Source organism: Scyliorhinus canicula, chromosome 20 (assembly GCF_902713615.1).
Source record: "Scyliorhinus canicula chromosome 20, sScyCan1.1, whole genome shotgun sequence".
Taxonomy (NCBI): domain Eukaryota; kingdom Metazoa; phylum Chordata; class Chondrichthyes; order Carcharhiniformes; family Scyliorhinidae; genus Scyliorhinus; species Scyliorhinus canicula.
In genome coordinates, this window is record NC_052165.1 from 42,084,956 (window position 1) to 42,101,866 (window position 16,911).

General features: G+C 45.1%; 1 protein-coding gene across 1 annotated transcript in view; it reads left to right on the top strand.

Annotated features, from left to right (window-relative positions):
* LOC119955063 (plakophilin-2-like) overlaps positions 1-16,911 on the top strand; it is a 65,912-nt gene that overhangs the window by 21,935 nt on the left and 27,066 nt on the right. The window contains exons 4-6 of the mRNA XM_038780907.1: positions 4,242-4,380; positions 5,086-5,293; positions 8,358-8,529. Of these exons, the coding sequence (XP_038636835.1) occupies positions 4,242-4,380; positions 5,086-5,293; positions 8,358-8,529 (519 nt within the window). The remainder of the gene's footprint in view (positions 1-4,241; positions 4,381-5,085; positions 5,294-8,357; positions 8,530-16,911) is intronic.

A 16,911-nucleotide genomic window follows, 5' to 3' on the forward strand; every position in this document is an offset into this window, starting at 1 on the left:
GAAGATGTGGATTTATTTAATTGAATTATACAGTCCAATAAGTTCCTTATCCGACTGTACTACTTAACACACTGGTACTGTGCCCTCCCCAAACCTTATCATTGAAAGCATTGGTTCACTTTAAAACCCGCATTTCTCAACAAGGGTAACATGCGGAGTGGGCAAATCCTACTCAGTGATAAAAAAAGGTTATAAAATTAGAGCTATGTCAACTTTCAAGGCATGACCAAGTAAAGTGAGGGTTGTCAAGTAGCAAGTATTGAACTGCCAAGAGGACTTGCCCCTCCTTTTAAAGCATTTTGCTCCATAATTGATTTGCACTTGGCTTATTATCGGCTGTTCCCCATACATTGGAACAGGAGGTGGGCATTCAGCCCCTCTCCAGCCTGTTACATTACTCAAAAAGGCCATGGCTCATCTATATATCCTATCCATCCATCTTGGCTCCACATCATTTTGAACCCTTATCTAACAGAAATCTATTGAGCTCAGGTTTAACATTATTAATTGATCCAGCATTTACTGCCTCTTGTGGGAGACAGTTCCACATTTGTGTGAAATGTTTCCCAACTTCTCTCCTGAATAGCCCAGCTCGGAATTTCATGTGATTTCCCATTGCCTCGAACTCCAATGCCAGAGAGGAAGACTTGTCTCTATTGACCCTATTCATTCCTTTCAAAAATCCTTAAAAACCTCAATCATACCACTTTTTAACCTTCTATACTCTTGGCAAAGCCTAATTTATTTAATCACTCATAATCTAATTCTTTTCACCTGGTAACAATCTAGTGAAGCTATATTACATTCCTTCCATTTATCCTGTCAAATGTTAAGCGCTCTGCAAAGTCCTTTAGATATAGCCTAACCGGGGCTTTGTAAGCAGCCGTAACTATCATTCTAGGAATGTGTTTAATTTTGGGAAAATATTCTCACCTCTCCCCCTTCTGAAGGGCAGTCAGTGATGAGCAATAAATGTGGTGGCCTTGCCAGCAAAGCCTAAGCTACACAAATGAATTGTTAAATAGATAGAAAGAGCGTTTCCAGCAGTTAAGGGATGAGGAATGAGGCCAAGCAACAAAGATTTAACACAAGAGAGCTACTGAGAGGTTCACTTCCAGAGTTTTTGGACAGGTAAATGTAGGAAAAGAAGCAATGGATGGGCCTGGAAACAAGGAGGGTAATTGTGACTTAATCTATTTGCTTGATGGAGGGGAAACATTGACACCGTCTGTTTGGGCCTTGTGTTCAAATACTTCCATGATCGCATTCCTGGGTGGCCAGACATTTGGTTTGGTACCAGACAGTCTTGATTTTGCCAATCTGCTACCCGATGGTTTTATATCCAGTATTTTGACCCAAAGGCCACTTCCCTCGGTAAAACACCAGGAGGCCTGTGCTTGTTTCTTTCTCCATCTGCAGTAGCCTCTTTGCAACTGGGATACAAATTCCAGGTTTGTTTTGATAACTTTTCCCATCCTCTCGACCCCAATCCCACCTTGGCTGCTGTCTTCCCAAAAACACGGACTCCTCAAATGGAGTGACATCACTGAACCTGTGAAACGTCACCCTCGTACGGCATCCTGTGTGTGATGCCTAACCTTGGTGCCTTCCAGCTCTGGCCTACCTCCCCAAATATCCCAATCTGTGCTACTCTCTGAGCCCTACCATCCACAGGACAAGATGACTGAGTGATTATGGCAATGACATTCACATTGCATGCACACAGTTGAATACCATAATTGTCGATGATTACTGGAGAGAAATGAATGCAATCTGATGCAAAGGGGTGGGAGGAGGTTCGTGTGGGGCATGAACACCAGCACCAAGCTAGTTGGGCCGAACGACCAGTTTGTGCTGGAACTAACATGTGACGTTATATAACCCTCCAAATGACTGCGCTCCTCCAACTTTGGATTTTTGTGCATCCCAATTTCCATCGCTCCACCATCGGTGGCCGTGTCTTCAGCTGCTTAGACCCTCAGCTCTGGAATTCCCTCCCTGATCCTCTCCAATTCCCTTCCTTTTAGACACCCCTTAAAAATCTTCAGTTGCGTCTATATCTCCTTCTGTGGCTTGGTGTAATTCTCTCGTTTATGCTCCTGTGGGATAGCTTATTTACATTGAATGTTTTTATTCAAGGGGCTGGTTTAGCTCACTCGGCTAAATCGCTGGCTTTTAAAGCAGACCAAGCAGGCCAGCAGCACGGTTCGATTCCCGTACCAGCCTCCCTGGACAGGCGCCGGAATGTGGCGACTAGGGGCTTTTCACAGTAACTTCATTGAAGCCTACTCGTGACAATAAGCGATTTTCATTTTTTCATTTTCATTATTGTTGTGAGTGTGTTTTAACATCTGGATATTTCGATATAATCCCAGTGTGGTGAGGTAATACAAAAGAGCGCAGGTTGTAAAATAGTTGTCCCTTGAAGTCCTGCACTCTCTCTGACAGGATCTCCATTCATTGAGGCGTGAATGATGTTCTGAGGGATATGGGTGTGCTGAAGCAAGGCATACAGACAGTTAGCGCACCATGCGCCAAGCATTAGGAAGGCGATTGGAGTACAAGAAGAAGGAATCCTTGCACTAATTGCGCAGGACTATGGTGAAACCACACCTGGAGTACTCTGCATTTTGGATTCCTGAGGAAGGATATACCTGCATTGGAGATGGTACAGCAAAGATTGGTCCCTGACTTAACAGAGTTGTCCCTTGATGAGAGACTGAGTATTGGGCCCAGAGAAGTATTGAAGAATGAGGCCATCTTATTGAACCACACAAGATTCTGAAGGTACTTCAGCTGTATAGAACATTAGTTAAACCTTAGTTAGGGCACACTTGGAGTATAGTGTTCAATTCTGGTCACCACACTACCAGGAGGATGCGGAGGCTTTAGAGAGGGTGCAGAAGAGATTTACCAGGATGTTGCCTGGTATGGAGGGCATTAGCTATGAGGAGTGGTTGAATAAACTCGGTTTGTTCTCACTGGAACGACGGAGGTTGAGGGGCCTGTTAGAGGTGATGCACCATCAATTGGACTCGCGTCGTAATGAAGTTCCAAACAACAGGCTTTAATACACTAGATGTGAACCAGGCAGTGGTCGTACAGAGAAAGGCCGACTGCCAGCCAACACGAGCTCTTATACCCCGCCTTGTAGGCGGAGCTACCAACCTCTCAGCCAATCGGCAGGGAGTCACATGACCAGCCACAACCAATTGGCAGAGAGGCACATGACTTGCCTGGGCCAATGGGCAGCAAGGCTGCTGTACCAATGGCAGCCTGGTTCTCCGGTAATATGATCTCTCTAGCCATACTACCACAAGAGATCTACAACATTATGAGGGGCATAGACAGAGTTGATAGTAAGAGGCTTTTACCCAGGGTAAAGGGGTCAATTACTAGGGGGCATAGGTTTAAGGTGCGAGGGGCAAGGTTTAGAGTAGATGTATGAGGCAAGTTTTTTACACAGAGGGTAGTGGGTGCCTGGAACTCGCTGCCGGAAGAGGTGGTGGAAGCAGGGACGATAGTGACATTTAAGGGGCATCTTGACAAATACATGAATAGGATAGGAATAGAAGGATACGGACCCAGGAAGTGTAGAAGATTTTAGTTTAGACGGGCAGCATGGTCGGCACAGGCTTGGAGGGCCGAAGGGCCTGTTCCTGTGCTGTACTTTTCTTTGTTCTTTGTTCTTGATAGGGTGAACCGAGGGATTGCTTCTGCTGTTCGGGGAATCTAAAACACCAGCGCACAGTCTCAGGGTAAGGTGCTGCTCATTTAGGACTGAGATGAGGGGAAATTGCTTCACTCAAAGTGTTGTGAACCTTTGTAATTCTCTATCCCAGAAAGTGGTGGTGCCCCATCATTGAACATATCTAAGGCTGGGATCAACAGATGTTTGATTTCTCAGCAAATGAAAAGGATATGGGGAGCGGGCAGGAAAATGGAGTTGGAGCCCCAGGTCAGCCATGTTTGTATTGAATGGCGGAGCAAGCTCGAGGGTCGTATGCTTTACTCCTATTGTAGCTATTATGACTGCAATGTCAGCCTTTATATTTAAGCAACCACTTAATCACTGAGGGAGCATGGCGTCAGTCTAGGAGTATTGAAATGTAATATTGTGGAGTTTTACGATGTTGGAGACAATACTGTTACTGGTAGTTGCATTTTTCCAGTCTAACATTTTGCCTTAATTGGGTGTTAATGCTGTCTCAGATCTAATATAAATGTGTATTTTTTATTAGCGCGAGTGGGGATGATGATGGTGAGTGGACAATGGAAACTGCAGTTTCTGCCCTGACTCATGATAACATTGATTACGTATTGTACGGGGCTAACTTCATCCAACATGAGTGCTACCAAAGCCCTGACGCAAAGAAAGAGGTAACTCGGATTTCTCTTTGCTTAAAGGCGAGAATTTGATGGTGTTCGAATGGGCTGAACTGATTAAATGTTCCCCTGTTTCTGACTGTCATCAATCCCTTCCTCTTCACATACCTATAGGAGTTATTATGTTCCCTGCAAGATTACGCTCGTACTCTATTTTCCCCTTCTTAACCAAGGAGGGTTTCTCCTCCTTTGCTGAATACTAAACTGCTCCCAATCCTCAGCTCTGCTTTTTCTTTGGCCAATTTGTATGCTTCTTCTTTGAATCTAATCCTAGCTCTATTATTCAGCTAATTTTGTTACTGTTGTTACTGTCCCTTTTATTCCATGAGCTATAACCTTTCTCACAAGTCTGTTATACAGCATTGTATTGAATGCATTCTGAAAGCCCGTGGACACGGCATCAACAGCATTACCCTCAACAGCATTACTCTTTCTGTTATCTCTTCAAAAAAACTCCAGCAAATTAGCTGAACACGATTTCTCCTTTAGAAATCCATGCTGGCTCTTCCTAATCAACCTACACTTTTCCGTGTGACTGCTAATTCTATCTCGAATAATTGTCTCTAGTAAGTGTAAATTGTTGTTGTGCATCGCTTGTAATATCACATGATGTGAATCACTTGCATACTCACACAACGAGGAGTCCACCAATGTACGTGATGTGCTGCTGAGTGTTTGAAAAATGCAATTTTCCTGCAGCTTTACAATTTGGATGGGATTGGGAAACTTATCACCCTACTGAGCAATGAGGATGTCGACGTTCAAAGGGCAGCCTGTGGGGCCATCCGCAATGGGGTGTTTGAAGAGAACGATAGCAAGGTAGAAGTTCAGAAACAGAACGGACTTCAGAAACTGGTCCAGTTACTGGGGCAAACCAAGGACATTGAGACAAAGAAGCAAATCACTGGTGAGTTCATTGCAAAGATAGTTTCATAATATTGAACGTTGCCCAAATTTAAAGGGCTTAACATCTACCAGCATTGGATATATTCGTAGAAGCGGACCCACAGGAAAAGGCCCATTGTCCCTGTGCCGGCTCTTTTGAAAGGGCTTTCCAATTAATCCCACTCCCTGGCTCTCTCCACACAGCCCTGGCAAATCTTTCCATCAAATATTTATCCAATTAAATCCCTTTTGAAAGTTACTGTTGAATCTGCTTCCACCAGCCTTCCAGACAGCATGTTTCAGATTCGAACAACTTGCTGTGTAATTTTGTCGATAGACTCATCCCCCGTCTTCTGGTTAATTCAGCCAATTATTGATTTCTTTCTATGGGGTATATTCTCTGACTGTCGAGCCGCATAGTCTAAATTCTCCTCTGTATTTTTACTGGAGCAATTAACATTTACAAATAACCAAATGAATCATTTCTGGTGACGACATTATTCATGTACACATGAACAGTGTCGGTCAGGAAATGGTCCCCATACTGGGGCTGAGTGTTTGTCTTTCAAGTGGGGTTTCCCACCCATGGTGAACGGAACGTGTAGTTGGGTGTAGAATAGCAACAATTTATATTTTTATGTCACCCCTACACAATAAAACATAGCACAGGGGTATTATCTAACATAATTAATGTAAACAAATACTAGGATATGTGACAAAAAAGTTTTGACAAAGAGGTAGATTTTAAGGAGCGTTTTCACTAAGGAGAGAGGAAGGTAGAAATGTTGAGTGAGGACATTCCTGAGCTTCCCAGGCAATTGAAGGTTCGGCAGCCAGCCATGGAGCGATTAAAATCAGGGCTGTGTATGAAGCCTTAGAGAAGGCAGAGGTCTCCGAGAGTTGCGGTGCTGGAGGAGATTACAGAAATAGGGAGGGATGTAGAGGGATTTGAATATGAGATAAGAAATTTTAAATTGAGGTAACGGAAGCCAGTGCAGATTGCCGAGTATTGGGCGTGTGGGTGAATGGGACATGGTGCTGGTTAGAATATAGCAGCATGTTAGCGCAGTTGTTTCACAGCTCCAGAGTCCCAGATTCGATTCTCACTTGGGTCACTGTCTGTGCGGAGTCTGCACGTTCTCCCCGTGTCTGCGTGGGTTTCCTCCGGGTGCTCTGGTTTCCTCCTGCAGTCCAAAGATGTGCAGGTTATGTGGATTGGCTAAACTGAATTGCCCTTAGTGTTCAAAAAAAAAGGTTAGGTGGGGTTATGGGGATAGGGTGGAGGTGTGGGGTTAGGGTGGAAGTATGGGCTTAGGTCGGGTGCAGTCTCAATGGACCGAATGGCCTCCTTCTCCATTGTAAATTCTATGACTCTATGAGTCTTTGATAGGTTGAAAAGATTTGAGTTTGCTGCAAGAGAAATAAAGCCAGACTAGGTAGAGACATGAGCGAGAGAGAAAGGAAAATTAAATGGTAATTGGAATTGCTGACTTGCATCGCTGGCACTGGTTTGGAAATAAGAACAGCCTGTAGAAATTTACAGTGCTATCTCCCTATTTTATCATTGCAAACGCTTCACTGGAATACTCAGAAACCAGTTTCTCTTCACTGCGCTCTCCTCTTAACCCTGCAGGCACGATTCAGCAAACTCAAGTTAAAGTCCACTGAACAGAACGTTTGGCAGGGTGTTTCTCTGTGGCTGCAGTGCCAAGAAACATCCCAGCATCTAACTGCACTTTTCTGCTCTGTTTGACTTTGAGTGGTTTCTCCCTGCCCAGGAGGCACTTAGAGGGATTTCTAGATAGGCTGCTCGCAGATTGAGTCCCATTTTGGAAGGTAGCCATGATCTTTCCTCTTCCCTTTAAGGCCCCACTCTTTTGACCTCTGTGAGCCCCCCTCATATCCGATCTACCTGTCAAGGCATTCCCAGGCTCGACCCCTGACAATGCCAACCTAGCAGCTAGGCACACTGGCACTGCCATTGTCACATCCTGGCAGTGCCCTGGCATCCTGCAGTCCCACACATGCCCAATCAGATCACTGCTTTCTAAGTGACCATTTATCATCTTTATAATAGATTCTAGTATTTTCCCCACTACTGATGTCAGGCTAGCAGCTCTGCAGTTCCCCGTTTTCTCTCTCTCTAGTCTTAAATAGTTGGGTTTGGTATATTTCCTATCTCCAGGCACTATTCCTGAATTCCCTGTTAACTTTATTATGACTCCTAGTTTTGGAATCCCCAACAATCAGAAATATCTTCGCTACATCTACCCTATTGAACCACTTATAACTTAAAACATCTCTATCAAGTCACACCTATTGCTTCTCTTTTCTACTGAAAGGCCTAAACTGCTTAATCTCTCTGATGAGCCATCAATTAAACGCGAGACGAGTTGCTGTACAAAAGTTAGGCTTTAATAAGCTAGAGCTTAGCCCTGCAGTCGACTACAATAAATGGACGACCGCCGGGCGTTCTGACTATTTATACCTCGGTATGGAGGCGTGGTTAACTCAGCCTCTCGACTAATCGGAGAGCCGTCACATGACTGGTCTCAACCAATCGGACGAGAGGCACATGACCAACCAGGGCCAATGGTAAGCCGGTGTTCTGCACCAATGGCAGACAGCTATGCAAATCATACCACCACACTCTCTTTGTAACACAAGCCCTTCATCCTTGAAAATCAATGTAGTGAACCTTCTTTGAACCGCCTCTGATGCATTTACGTCCTTCCTCAAGTAAGGGGACCAAAACTGTTCACATTACTCTAGTTGCGTTCTTACCAATGCCCTATACAGTAGCAACGGCACTTCCCGAATTTTATACTCTGTTCCATTAGCAACGAATGCCAAAATTCAATTTTCCTTCCTCATTACTTTCTGCACCTGCATACTAACTTTCTGAGATTTGAGAGCTGCCCATGTCTTGCTGCTTAAATAGTATTTCTATTCCCTTAATCAAATTTATGAAGCTGTAGTTCTGGTGAGGAGTTTGCCTCAGTTAAGGAGTAAATGTAGATTTCCTTTCAGATTGATAACTAGTTTAAAATGACTGATGCGTTCCATCTTGTTTCCCACCACTTCAGGTTTACTGTGGAACTTGTCTTCAAATGAACATCTGAAGGCTGAACTGATCGAAAGAGCTCTAAAACCATTAACAACATCAATTATCATTCCATTCTCGGGCTGGCCCGATGGGGATGTCAAGAACTTTGATGTAGACCCCGACATCTTCTACAACACCACTGGCTGCATGAGGTGAGCTGACTTTTAACCCCAGACAGAATCTGCAAAGTTGCAGAAAACAAAATCAGCGCAGTTATAACCGTGTCAACCGTGGCTCAGTGGTCAACACTTTTGTCTCTAAATCCATAAAGGTCGTGAGTGTGAGTCCCATTCAATAGTTTTGAGCTCAAAATGAAAGCCTTCGCTTCAAGAGTCAGTACCGAGAGACTGCTGCACTGTAAGAGGGTCGGTACTGAGGGAGTGCTGCACTGTCAGAGGGTCAGTACTGAGGGAGTGCTGCACCATCAGAGGGTTAGTACTGAGGGAGTGCTACACTGTCAGAGGGTCAGCACTGAGGGAGTACTGCACTGTCAAGGGGTCAGTACTGAGGGAGTGCTGCACTGTCAGAGGGTCAGTACTGATGGATGATGCACTATCAGAAGGTCGACATTGAGGAAGTGCTGCATGCACTGTCAGAGAGTCAGTACTGAGGGAGTGCAATGCTGTTGCAGGGTCAGTAATGAGGGACTGCTGCACTTTGGAGGGTCAGCATTAAGGGAGCACTGCATTGTCAGAGGATCAGTACTGAGAGAGTGCTGCTCTGTTGGGGTGTCAATACTGAGGACATGCTGCACTGTTGAAAGCTATACTGAGGGAGTTATGCTCTGTCGGGGTGTCAGTACTGAGCGATTGCTGCACTAGCTGTTCGAGGGTCTGTGCTGAGGGTATACTGCATTGTCACACATGCTCTGTGGGATTCTCCGTTGGCGTGATCCTTGTCCGTTCTCCGACAGCACACCCACGGGTTTCCCGACATTGGCTGGCTGCTGTAAGGGAGGATCTTGCTGCCAGCGTGCAGGGAGAGAGGGGGGGGGGGGGGGGGGGGGGGGGGGGGGGGGGGGGGGCGCGTGCCGGAATGCATGGCAGGCGGGAAGGAAAATCCCATCGGCTGTCTTTGCAGTGAGATGTTAATTTGAGGTCTGCATCTGCCCTCTCGAGTGAAAGTAAAATTTTCAAGGCCACAAGATTGAAACTGGGGTGTTCGCCCCGGTGTCCTGGCCAGGATTTATCCCTCAACCAATATCTAAAAACAGATTATCTGGTAATTATCACATCGCTGCCTGTCGTCAGATCTTTATAACTGTACATCGGCTGCTGTGTTTTCAACATTACAACAGTGACTGCATTGAAAAAAATGTATTGGTTGTAAAGAACTTTGGCCTCCTGAGTCTGTGAAAGATACTGTAGATAGTGTATTGTTTCTGTTCAGTCAGACAGTGCAATTTATCCCCCTTTGCAACAGAGAGTGCAATGCAAACTTCTAAACCTTGTCAATAATTTAACAAGGCGACTCCATTGACGTATTGTTTCCATGACAACTTTCACCAGAGAGCTTCTGATTACATTTTGCACACTTCAGCCTATTAAAATAAGCGGTTTAGGTTGCACACAGGCAAAGCTGTGAATAAAACCAAACCTTTAATGTGGGAATGTTTTAATTCAGTCCGCAGCCCATCTGAAAGACATCACCAAGACAGTTTTAGCACCAAATATTGAAGGGTAGTGCCAACCAACCAAAAGGCTTTTCCTACTAGCTAAGCTCCGTATTCACCGTGTCTCTGATATCTAATGCTGAGACGTATATAGGGGAGGCAGTGGCGTAGTGGTATTGTCACTGAAGCTAGGATAATGGTCTGGGGACGTGGGTTCAAATCCCGCCAGGGCAGATAGTGGAAACTGAATTCAATAAAAATCTGGAATTAAAGGTCTGATGATGATCATGAAACCGTTGTCGATTGTCGCAAAAACCCATCTGGGTCACTAATGTCCTTCAGGGAAGGAAATCTTCCTTACCTGGTCTGGCCTACGTGTGACTCCAGATCCACAGCAATGTGATTGACTCTTAAATGCCCTCAGGGATGGGCAATAAATGCTGGGCCAGCTGGCGACGCCCACATCACATGAACGAATAAATAAACATATGTGGGAACTTTGTGAATGTTTTCAAGATAGATGCAGATGAAGAGGGGAAATTCATGAAAAATACTAGAAAGACCCACATCTGTACAACACTTTTCACAACCACTGGATGTCCGAAAGTGCTTCATAGGAAATGATGTTTTTATGTAATATAACAAATGCAAAATCCAATTTGTGCACAACAAGCTCCCACATGAAGAGCTATCATGATCAGATAATCTGGGTTTGTGATGTTGATTGAGGGATAAACAGTGGTCAGGGCATCCAGGATCAACCTTTCTTTGAAACAGTGCCATGGCACCTCGTCGTCCACCTAACAGGACGTTGGTTTAACCTTGCAGCTGAAAGGTAGCGCCTCTAACTATACAGGGCTCCCTCAGTACTACACTAGCTTTTTTATACTCAAGTCTCTGTCTTGCCGCCTTGAACCAATGACATTCTAACTCAAACACAATGGAACTACCAACTGAGCCAGGTCTGAAACACAACTTAAAACAAATCCAGATCAGATAAATAAACAATCCCGTAACCAGAGAACCCAGATTTCAGATAAATAACAAAAGAACCAGAGGGAGATGAGAAGTTTTCTCACAGCGAGTTGTTGTGATCTCGAAGGCGCTGCCCAGAAGGGTGATGGAAGCAGAGTCAATTGAAACTTCTGTAAAGGAATTGGATAGGCGGTTGGTGCAGACAGAATAAGACATTAACCGCAGAGCTTCAGAGTTCCCTGTTTGGGGATTATCACTGTAGCACTAGACACATTTTCTTCTGGCAAAGTTTGCCACCGGAGGAATGGGCCACTAAATAATGCAAGATATGGTGTAGATGCCAAATTTGGAAAATTCCAGCCCAAATGTTGCTCAAAACATCGCTACTGAGTGAGTTATCATAATATGGGGCAGGATTCTCTAATCCCGCAGTAGAGTGTCCACACCAAAGTAAACACCGTTGTGTTTTACAACGGCATGAACGGGCCGACCCGATGGCTAATTCTGGCCCGCAAAAGGGGCCAGCACGGCACTGGAGCAGTTGACGCCACTCCAGCTGCTGATCCCGGCGCGAACTGGACACTGCAGGATCCATGTATGCGCCGGCCGGCGTCGTGCCAACCGCGCTCTGCGGAGAATTGCGTGCTGGCGGCGGGGCGGCGTGGTGCGATTCGTGCCAGTCGCGGGGATTCTCCGGCCTGGTTCCTGGCTGAGAGAATCCTGCCCCTGGAATTCACTGCCTGAAATGTAGATTCAGTCACAACTTTCGGAAGGGAATTGGATCAATACCAAGAAAGGAAACATTTGCTGGGCAAAGGGGAAGGTTCAGGATGGGGGTGAGACTAATTGAATAGCTAATAGCCAGAACAGGCACAATGGGCCGAATGGCCTCTTGTTGTGCTGTATCATTCTGTGATTCTGTATAGAGGAAGCTTTTCAAATTTCTACCCAGCCATACAACTGCCACTGTAAATTGGCTGTGCAACTTTTTAATCCTTTGATTGTAATGGAATTCCTACTGTGGCCAGGCAATCCACTATACCATTGAGAATCTGCTTTGCGATAAGATGCTGTATATTTAATTATCTAACCATTCAGACCAATTTCCTTCACTTGAAAATCTTAGCGTTCCAGTTGCGATCTTTAGTTCTCCATTGCGGTGAATCATTGAAGCAATTGGGTAGTCAAGCACACACATGCTTGGTCCTCCCACAGCCCACAGCTCTCAGTAATAATCAGCGACCACAATCCTTTGTAACCACGCCTTAGTGTGAAGAACTGCTTCCAGACATCATCTCCGAAAGCTCTAATTTTAAATATGTGTTGTTCTTGTTCTGGATTTCCCCCATGAGAGGAAATGGTTTTGTTCTATCTAGCCAACCAAATCACTTAATCATTTTAAACACCCTCAAATTAGATCACCCTTAATCTTCTATTCTTAACCTGTCTTACTGATTTAGTTCTGGTATTTATCTGGTGAATCCCTGCACTGGGCCCCCGCCAAGGGAACCCGTGAATTGTAAGAGGATTTGAGTACAGGAATAAAGATGCGTTGCTGCAATTATATAGAGCCTCGGTGAGACTGCACCTGGAGTTTTGTGTACAGTGTTTGTCTCCTTACCTAAGGAAGGTTATACTTGGCATAGAGGGAGTGCAACCAAGGTTCTCAAGACTGATTCCTGGGATGTCTGGAGTGTCCTATGCGGAAGGCAACTGGGCCAGTATCCTTTAGAGTTTAGAAGAATAAAAGATTACCTCATGAAAACATACAAAATTCTTAACGACGGGATTGGCGTATGAAGAGAGATTGAATCAGTTTGGATCATATTCGCTAGAGTTCAGAGGGTGAGAGGGGAATCTCATAGAAACATAAACATCTAACAGGACTAGACAGGGTAGATGCAGGAAGGATGTTCCCGATGGTGGGTGTGTCCAGAACCAGGGGTCATTGTCTAAGGATATGGGAAAAAACCTTTTAGAACTGAGAGGAGGATAAATTTCTTCACCCAGAGAGCGATAAGCATGTGGAATCCACGACCACGTGAACCAGTTGAGACCAAGACATTGTGGTCGGAATTCTCCAGCCATTCGTTGGCGGCGCGATTCCATTGGCAGTGCACCCCCTGCGGATTTCCCAATTCGAGGCAGCAGGGTAGCATGGTGGTTAGCATAAATGCTTCACAGCTCCAGGGTCCCAGGTTCGATTCCCGGCTGGGTCACTGTCTGTGTGGAGTCTGCACGTCCTTCCCCTGTGTGCGTGGGTTTCCTCCGGGTGCTCCGGTTTCCTCCCACAGTCCAAAGATGTGCGGGTTAGGTGGATTGGCCATGCTAAATTGCCTGTAGTGTCCTAATAAAAGTAAGGTTAAGGGGGGGGTTGTTGGGTTACGGGTATAGGGTGGTTACGTGGGTTTGAGTAGGGTGATCATGGCTCGGCACAACATTGAGGGCCGAAGGGCCTGTTCTGTGCTGTACTGTTCTATGTGTGGGTTGGCTTCAATGGGAAATTCCATTAACAGCGGTGGGAACAGAGAATCCCGCCGCCAGCGAACAGTGCGCCACCTCCCACCGCCAAGAAATACACGACTGGGTGGGTGGAGAATCCCAGCCTGTATGTTTTCAAGAATCAGTTAGATATTGCTCTTGGGGCGAAGGGGATCAAAGTATTTCCAGGGAAGGCAGGTCAGGCTATTGAGTTGGATGGTCAGTCAGGTGAGGAGGAATTAGCCTGACCCCCACGCTCGGTCGTGACAAGGTTGATTTAAAAGGACTCCCTCTCCGCCATAGATACCTCTCTCGGTCCTAATGTATTTACTTATTTTAGAAGGAGCCAATTTAACCAGTCTGTCTTGAGTCAAAGAAAGAGTAAGTTTATTAGTTATTTAAAAATGTGAAAACAGTAAAGAATGCCCCACACACTCATACAATGATCAGGTGAGAAGGTGAAAGTCCAGATAAAAGTTTTTAAAAATGCAAACCAGCCTTTGGCTTGTCCATGAGCGTAGATGCCGGTACATTGCGGCCATTAGGTTGGGTGATTCTGGTAGACCTGACTCTAGCAGATGAGCAGCTAATTAGGAGACATTGGATTCCACAGTGTGGTTGAAAAGCAGTCTGATTTCCTTTAAATTGTGTCTTTAACTTGTTCCATCCACAGAGAGAGAGGGAAATCCTTTTGTGCATGCAAGTTTTTGCAGGGATGACTGCCTGCTGTCTCTTCTTGTTTCTGTGTCACACACACTGACACCCCAGTACCAAGACATACAGAACAAGTCTGCAGTTTGTTTCTTTATCTTAGAGTATTCCAGCCTTTTCAGTCTCATAGGTAATACAAATGGGATTTGTATGCTGTACAGGCAAACACTTCTCATCTATTCAGGCGGGAAGGGCAATGAATGTCTAGCCAGAAGGGAATTAAGCAAGCAGAAAATAACAGATTTTCATTTTCAGAACAGACCACACCCGTGGGAGAGGCTCTCTTGTAGCAACAGCTCAGATGACTTGCTACTGTGCCAAGTTTTAACACATGGCTTGACACAAAATAGTGGGTGCGTGAATATGGAGTAGACAAGGTGTAGCCATCTCAGATGACCACCTGCAAAGGACCATGGGAATTATGGCCAACTCAGGACTCAGACAGACTCAGCTTGTGTGTGTATTTGCAATCCAGATAGCTAGACGTGATCGAAACCCCTGCTCGTTTGCGTTCTAATGGCCCATTTCCCCAGAACAAAAGAACTGTACTCAGGTAACTGATACAGATACAGACTAGTCGGCGCCATTCCCTTTACTCAGGGAGCCCAAACAGCCAAGGTCAATAACCGCTAAGACAATCCCAGCCATCAAAGCACCCACCCCTTTATTGGCCAAAATCGAAGGCAGTGATCAAAACCTGTCGAATTGTTGGGTCCAAGTTAAGGACTGCCCCAAAGAGTGCAAAATCCCAAAGGGATAAGAAGAGACACAGCCATGTGCTCGGTCTCTCTTGGATCCGGCCTATGCCAACCCAAGTGCAGCATAACGACCAGACAGACAAGTTCAAGACCAATGATCGCTATCAGACGGATGAGCCCAGCAGAAACAGAGCCACTTCTTCCACCCAACCATGCAAGATCCGGACATAGGCCTTGCCCATCTGCATAGAGCCGGTTGCCCTGAAGTTAAGTGTAGGTTATTGTAGTTGTTAGGTGTAGTTTAACTTGTAGAGTTTTGTGTTGCATGTCAAAGTAAGCCTTATGTGTAAATAATGTTATGGGCCAGGGTTTAGAGAACCCCAAAGTGTATCATGGAGTTCACCTGACCTACAACTTTGAATAGATTGTGGCATGGGGAGCACATGGCCCACTCTACAGGTGTGGTTCAGCAGAAATGGAAAAGTATTTTTTGAAGCAAAACAGTGTTTATTCTATGAACTCAAGTTAACCTACAGTGAACATCTTAGCAACCATTAATTCAAATACAACCCCCAAAGACACTAAGTAAACCTTTATGCTTTCCTTTTTAACATCCATGCGACTGAAAAACAAAACCTTTATCAGAGGCACATCAGGTTAAAGTCACTACTGAAAACATTTATAATTCTGAATTCACCAAATGATCAAGAGATAGTCTTTTGATGGCAGAGAGAACAGCAGTACACCTGCTCTGTCTGGCTTCAGCTCCAACACTGAAAATGAAACTAAAACACACCCTGTAGCCTTCTCAAAAACAAAAGTAAAAAGCTGACAGTGAGCCCAGCTCCACCCACTCTCTGACATCACTGCAGTAGTAAACACCTATTTCTTAAAGGTACTCTCACTACAGATATTTATATACACACCCATTTATAAACACCCATTTTTTAAAGGTACTCTCACATGACAATAAACCATCTTTGAACTGACTAACTGGTTGTGTGGTCCTTTGATCGATGTCCGGTAAAGCCTTGTGGTGGTGTCATTTGATACCTGGCGACTTTAAAGAGCATCATTATTAATTGGCAACATTATTGCCGACTCCGGTGCCAATTTGCAACATTATTGGTGACGCTGGTGGGATAGTATTCCTATTAAATTGGCAACAAAGAAGCTGACTATTTGCCCTGTTGGACACATCTGTTATTTACTTAAAGGGACAGGCGAATATTTGATTGCTGCATAGTGGCAGAGTGGTTAGCACTGCTTCCTCACGTGCCAGGGACCTAGATTCAATTCCAGCCTTGGGTGACTCTGGAGTTTGCCCATTCTCCCTAACTCTGCGTGGGTTTCCTCCGAGTGCTCCAGTTTCCTCCCATAGTTCAAAGATGTGCAGGTTAGGCGGCTTGGTCACGGTAAATTACCCCTCAGTGTCCAGGGATATGGAGGTTAATGTACGAGGATGGGGCAGGGTGGATGGGGGAGTGGACCTAGGTAGGGGCTCTTTCAGAGGGTCGGTGCAACTCGATTGGCCCAAGGGCCTCCTTCTGTACTGTAGGATTTCTATGATTCTATGATTCTATTCTATGAAACATTTGGAAGTTTGAATTTGGCTGGAAATAGCCAACTGGGAAATTATTCAAATAATGAAAATGCTGGAAATACTCGGCAGCTCTGGCAGTGTCTGTGGAGAGAGAAAAACAGAGTTAACATTCCAGGTCAATAATCTTTTTAATCATAATTGGAATAATCATAGCGATGTGACAGACTTTAATCAAGTACAGAGGCAGAGAAACATGGGGACGGGTGGGGGGGGGGGGGGCGGGGGAAAGGACAAGAGGGAAGGTCTGTGATTGGTGGAAGACAGAAGATTTTAAAAGATGAAAGTCAAAGAAGAGGCAATAATGGAGCAAGTAAAGAAATAAAAGATGGACCTAAATGTAGAACTTTATCGTGTTACCATTAGACGCATGCGTTGGCTGAGAGGACCAAGCATTTGATAGTACAGCACTGCGAAAACTAGCCGAGCATTCGTTCTCAAACAGATGTGTTTTCCT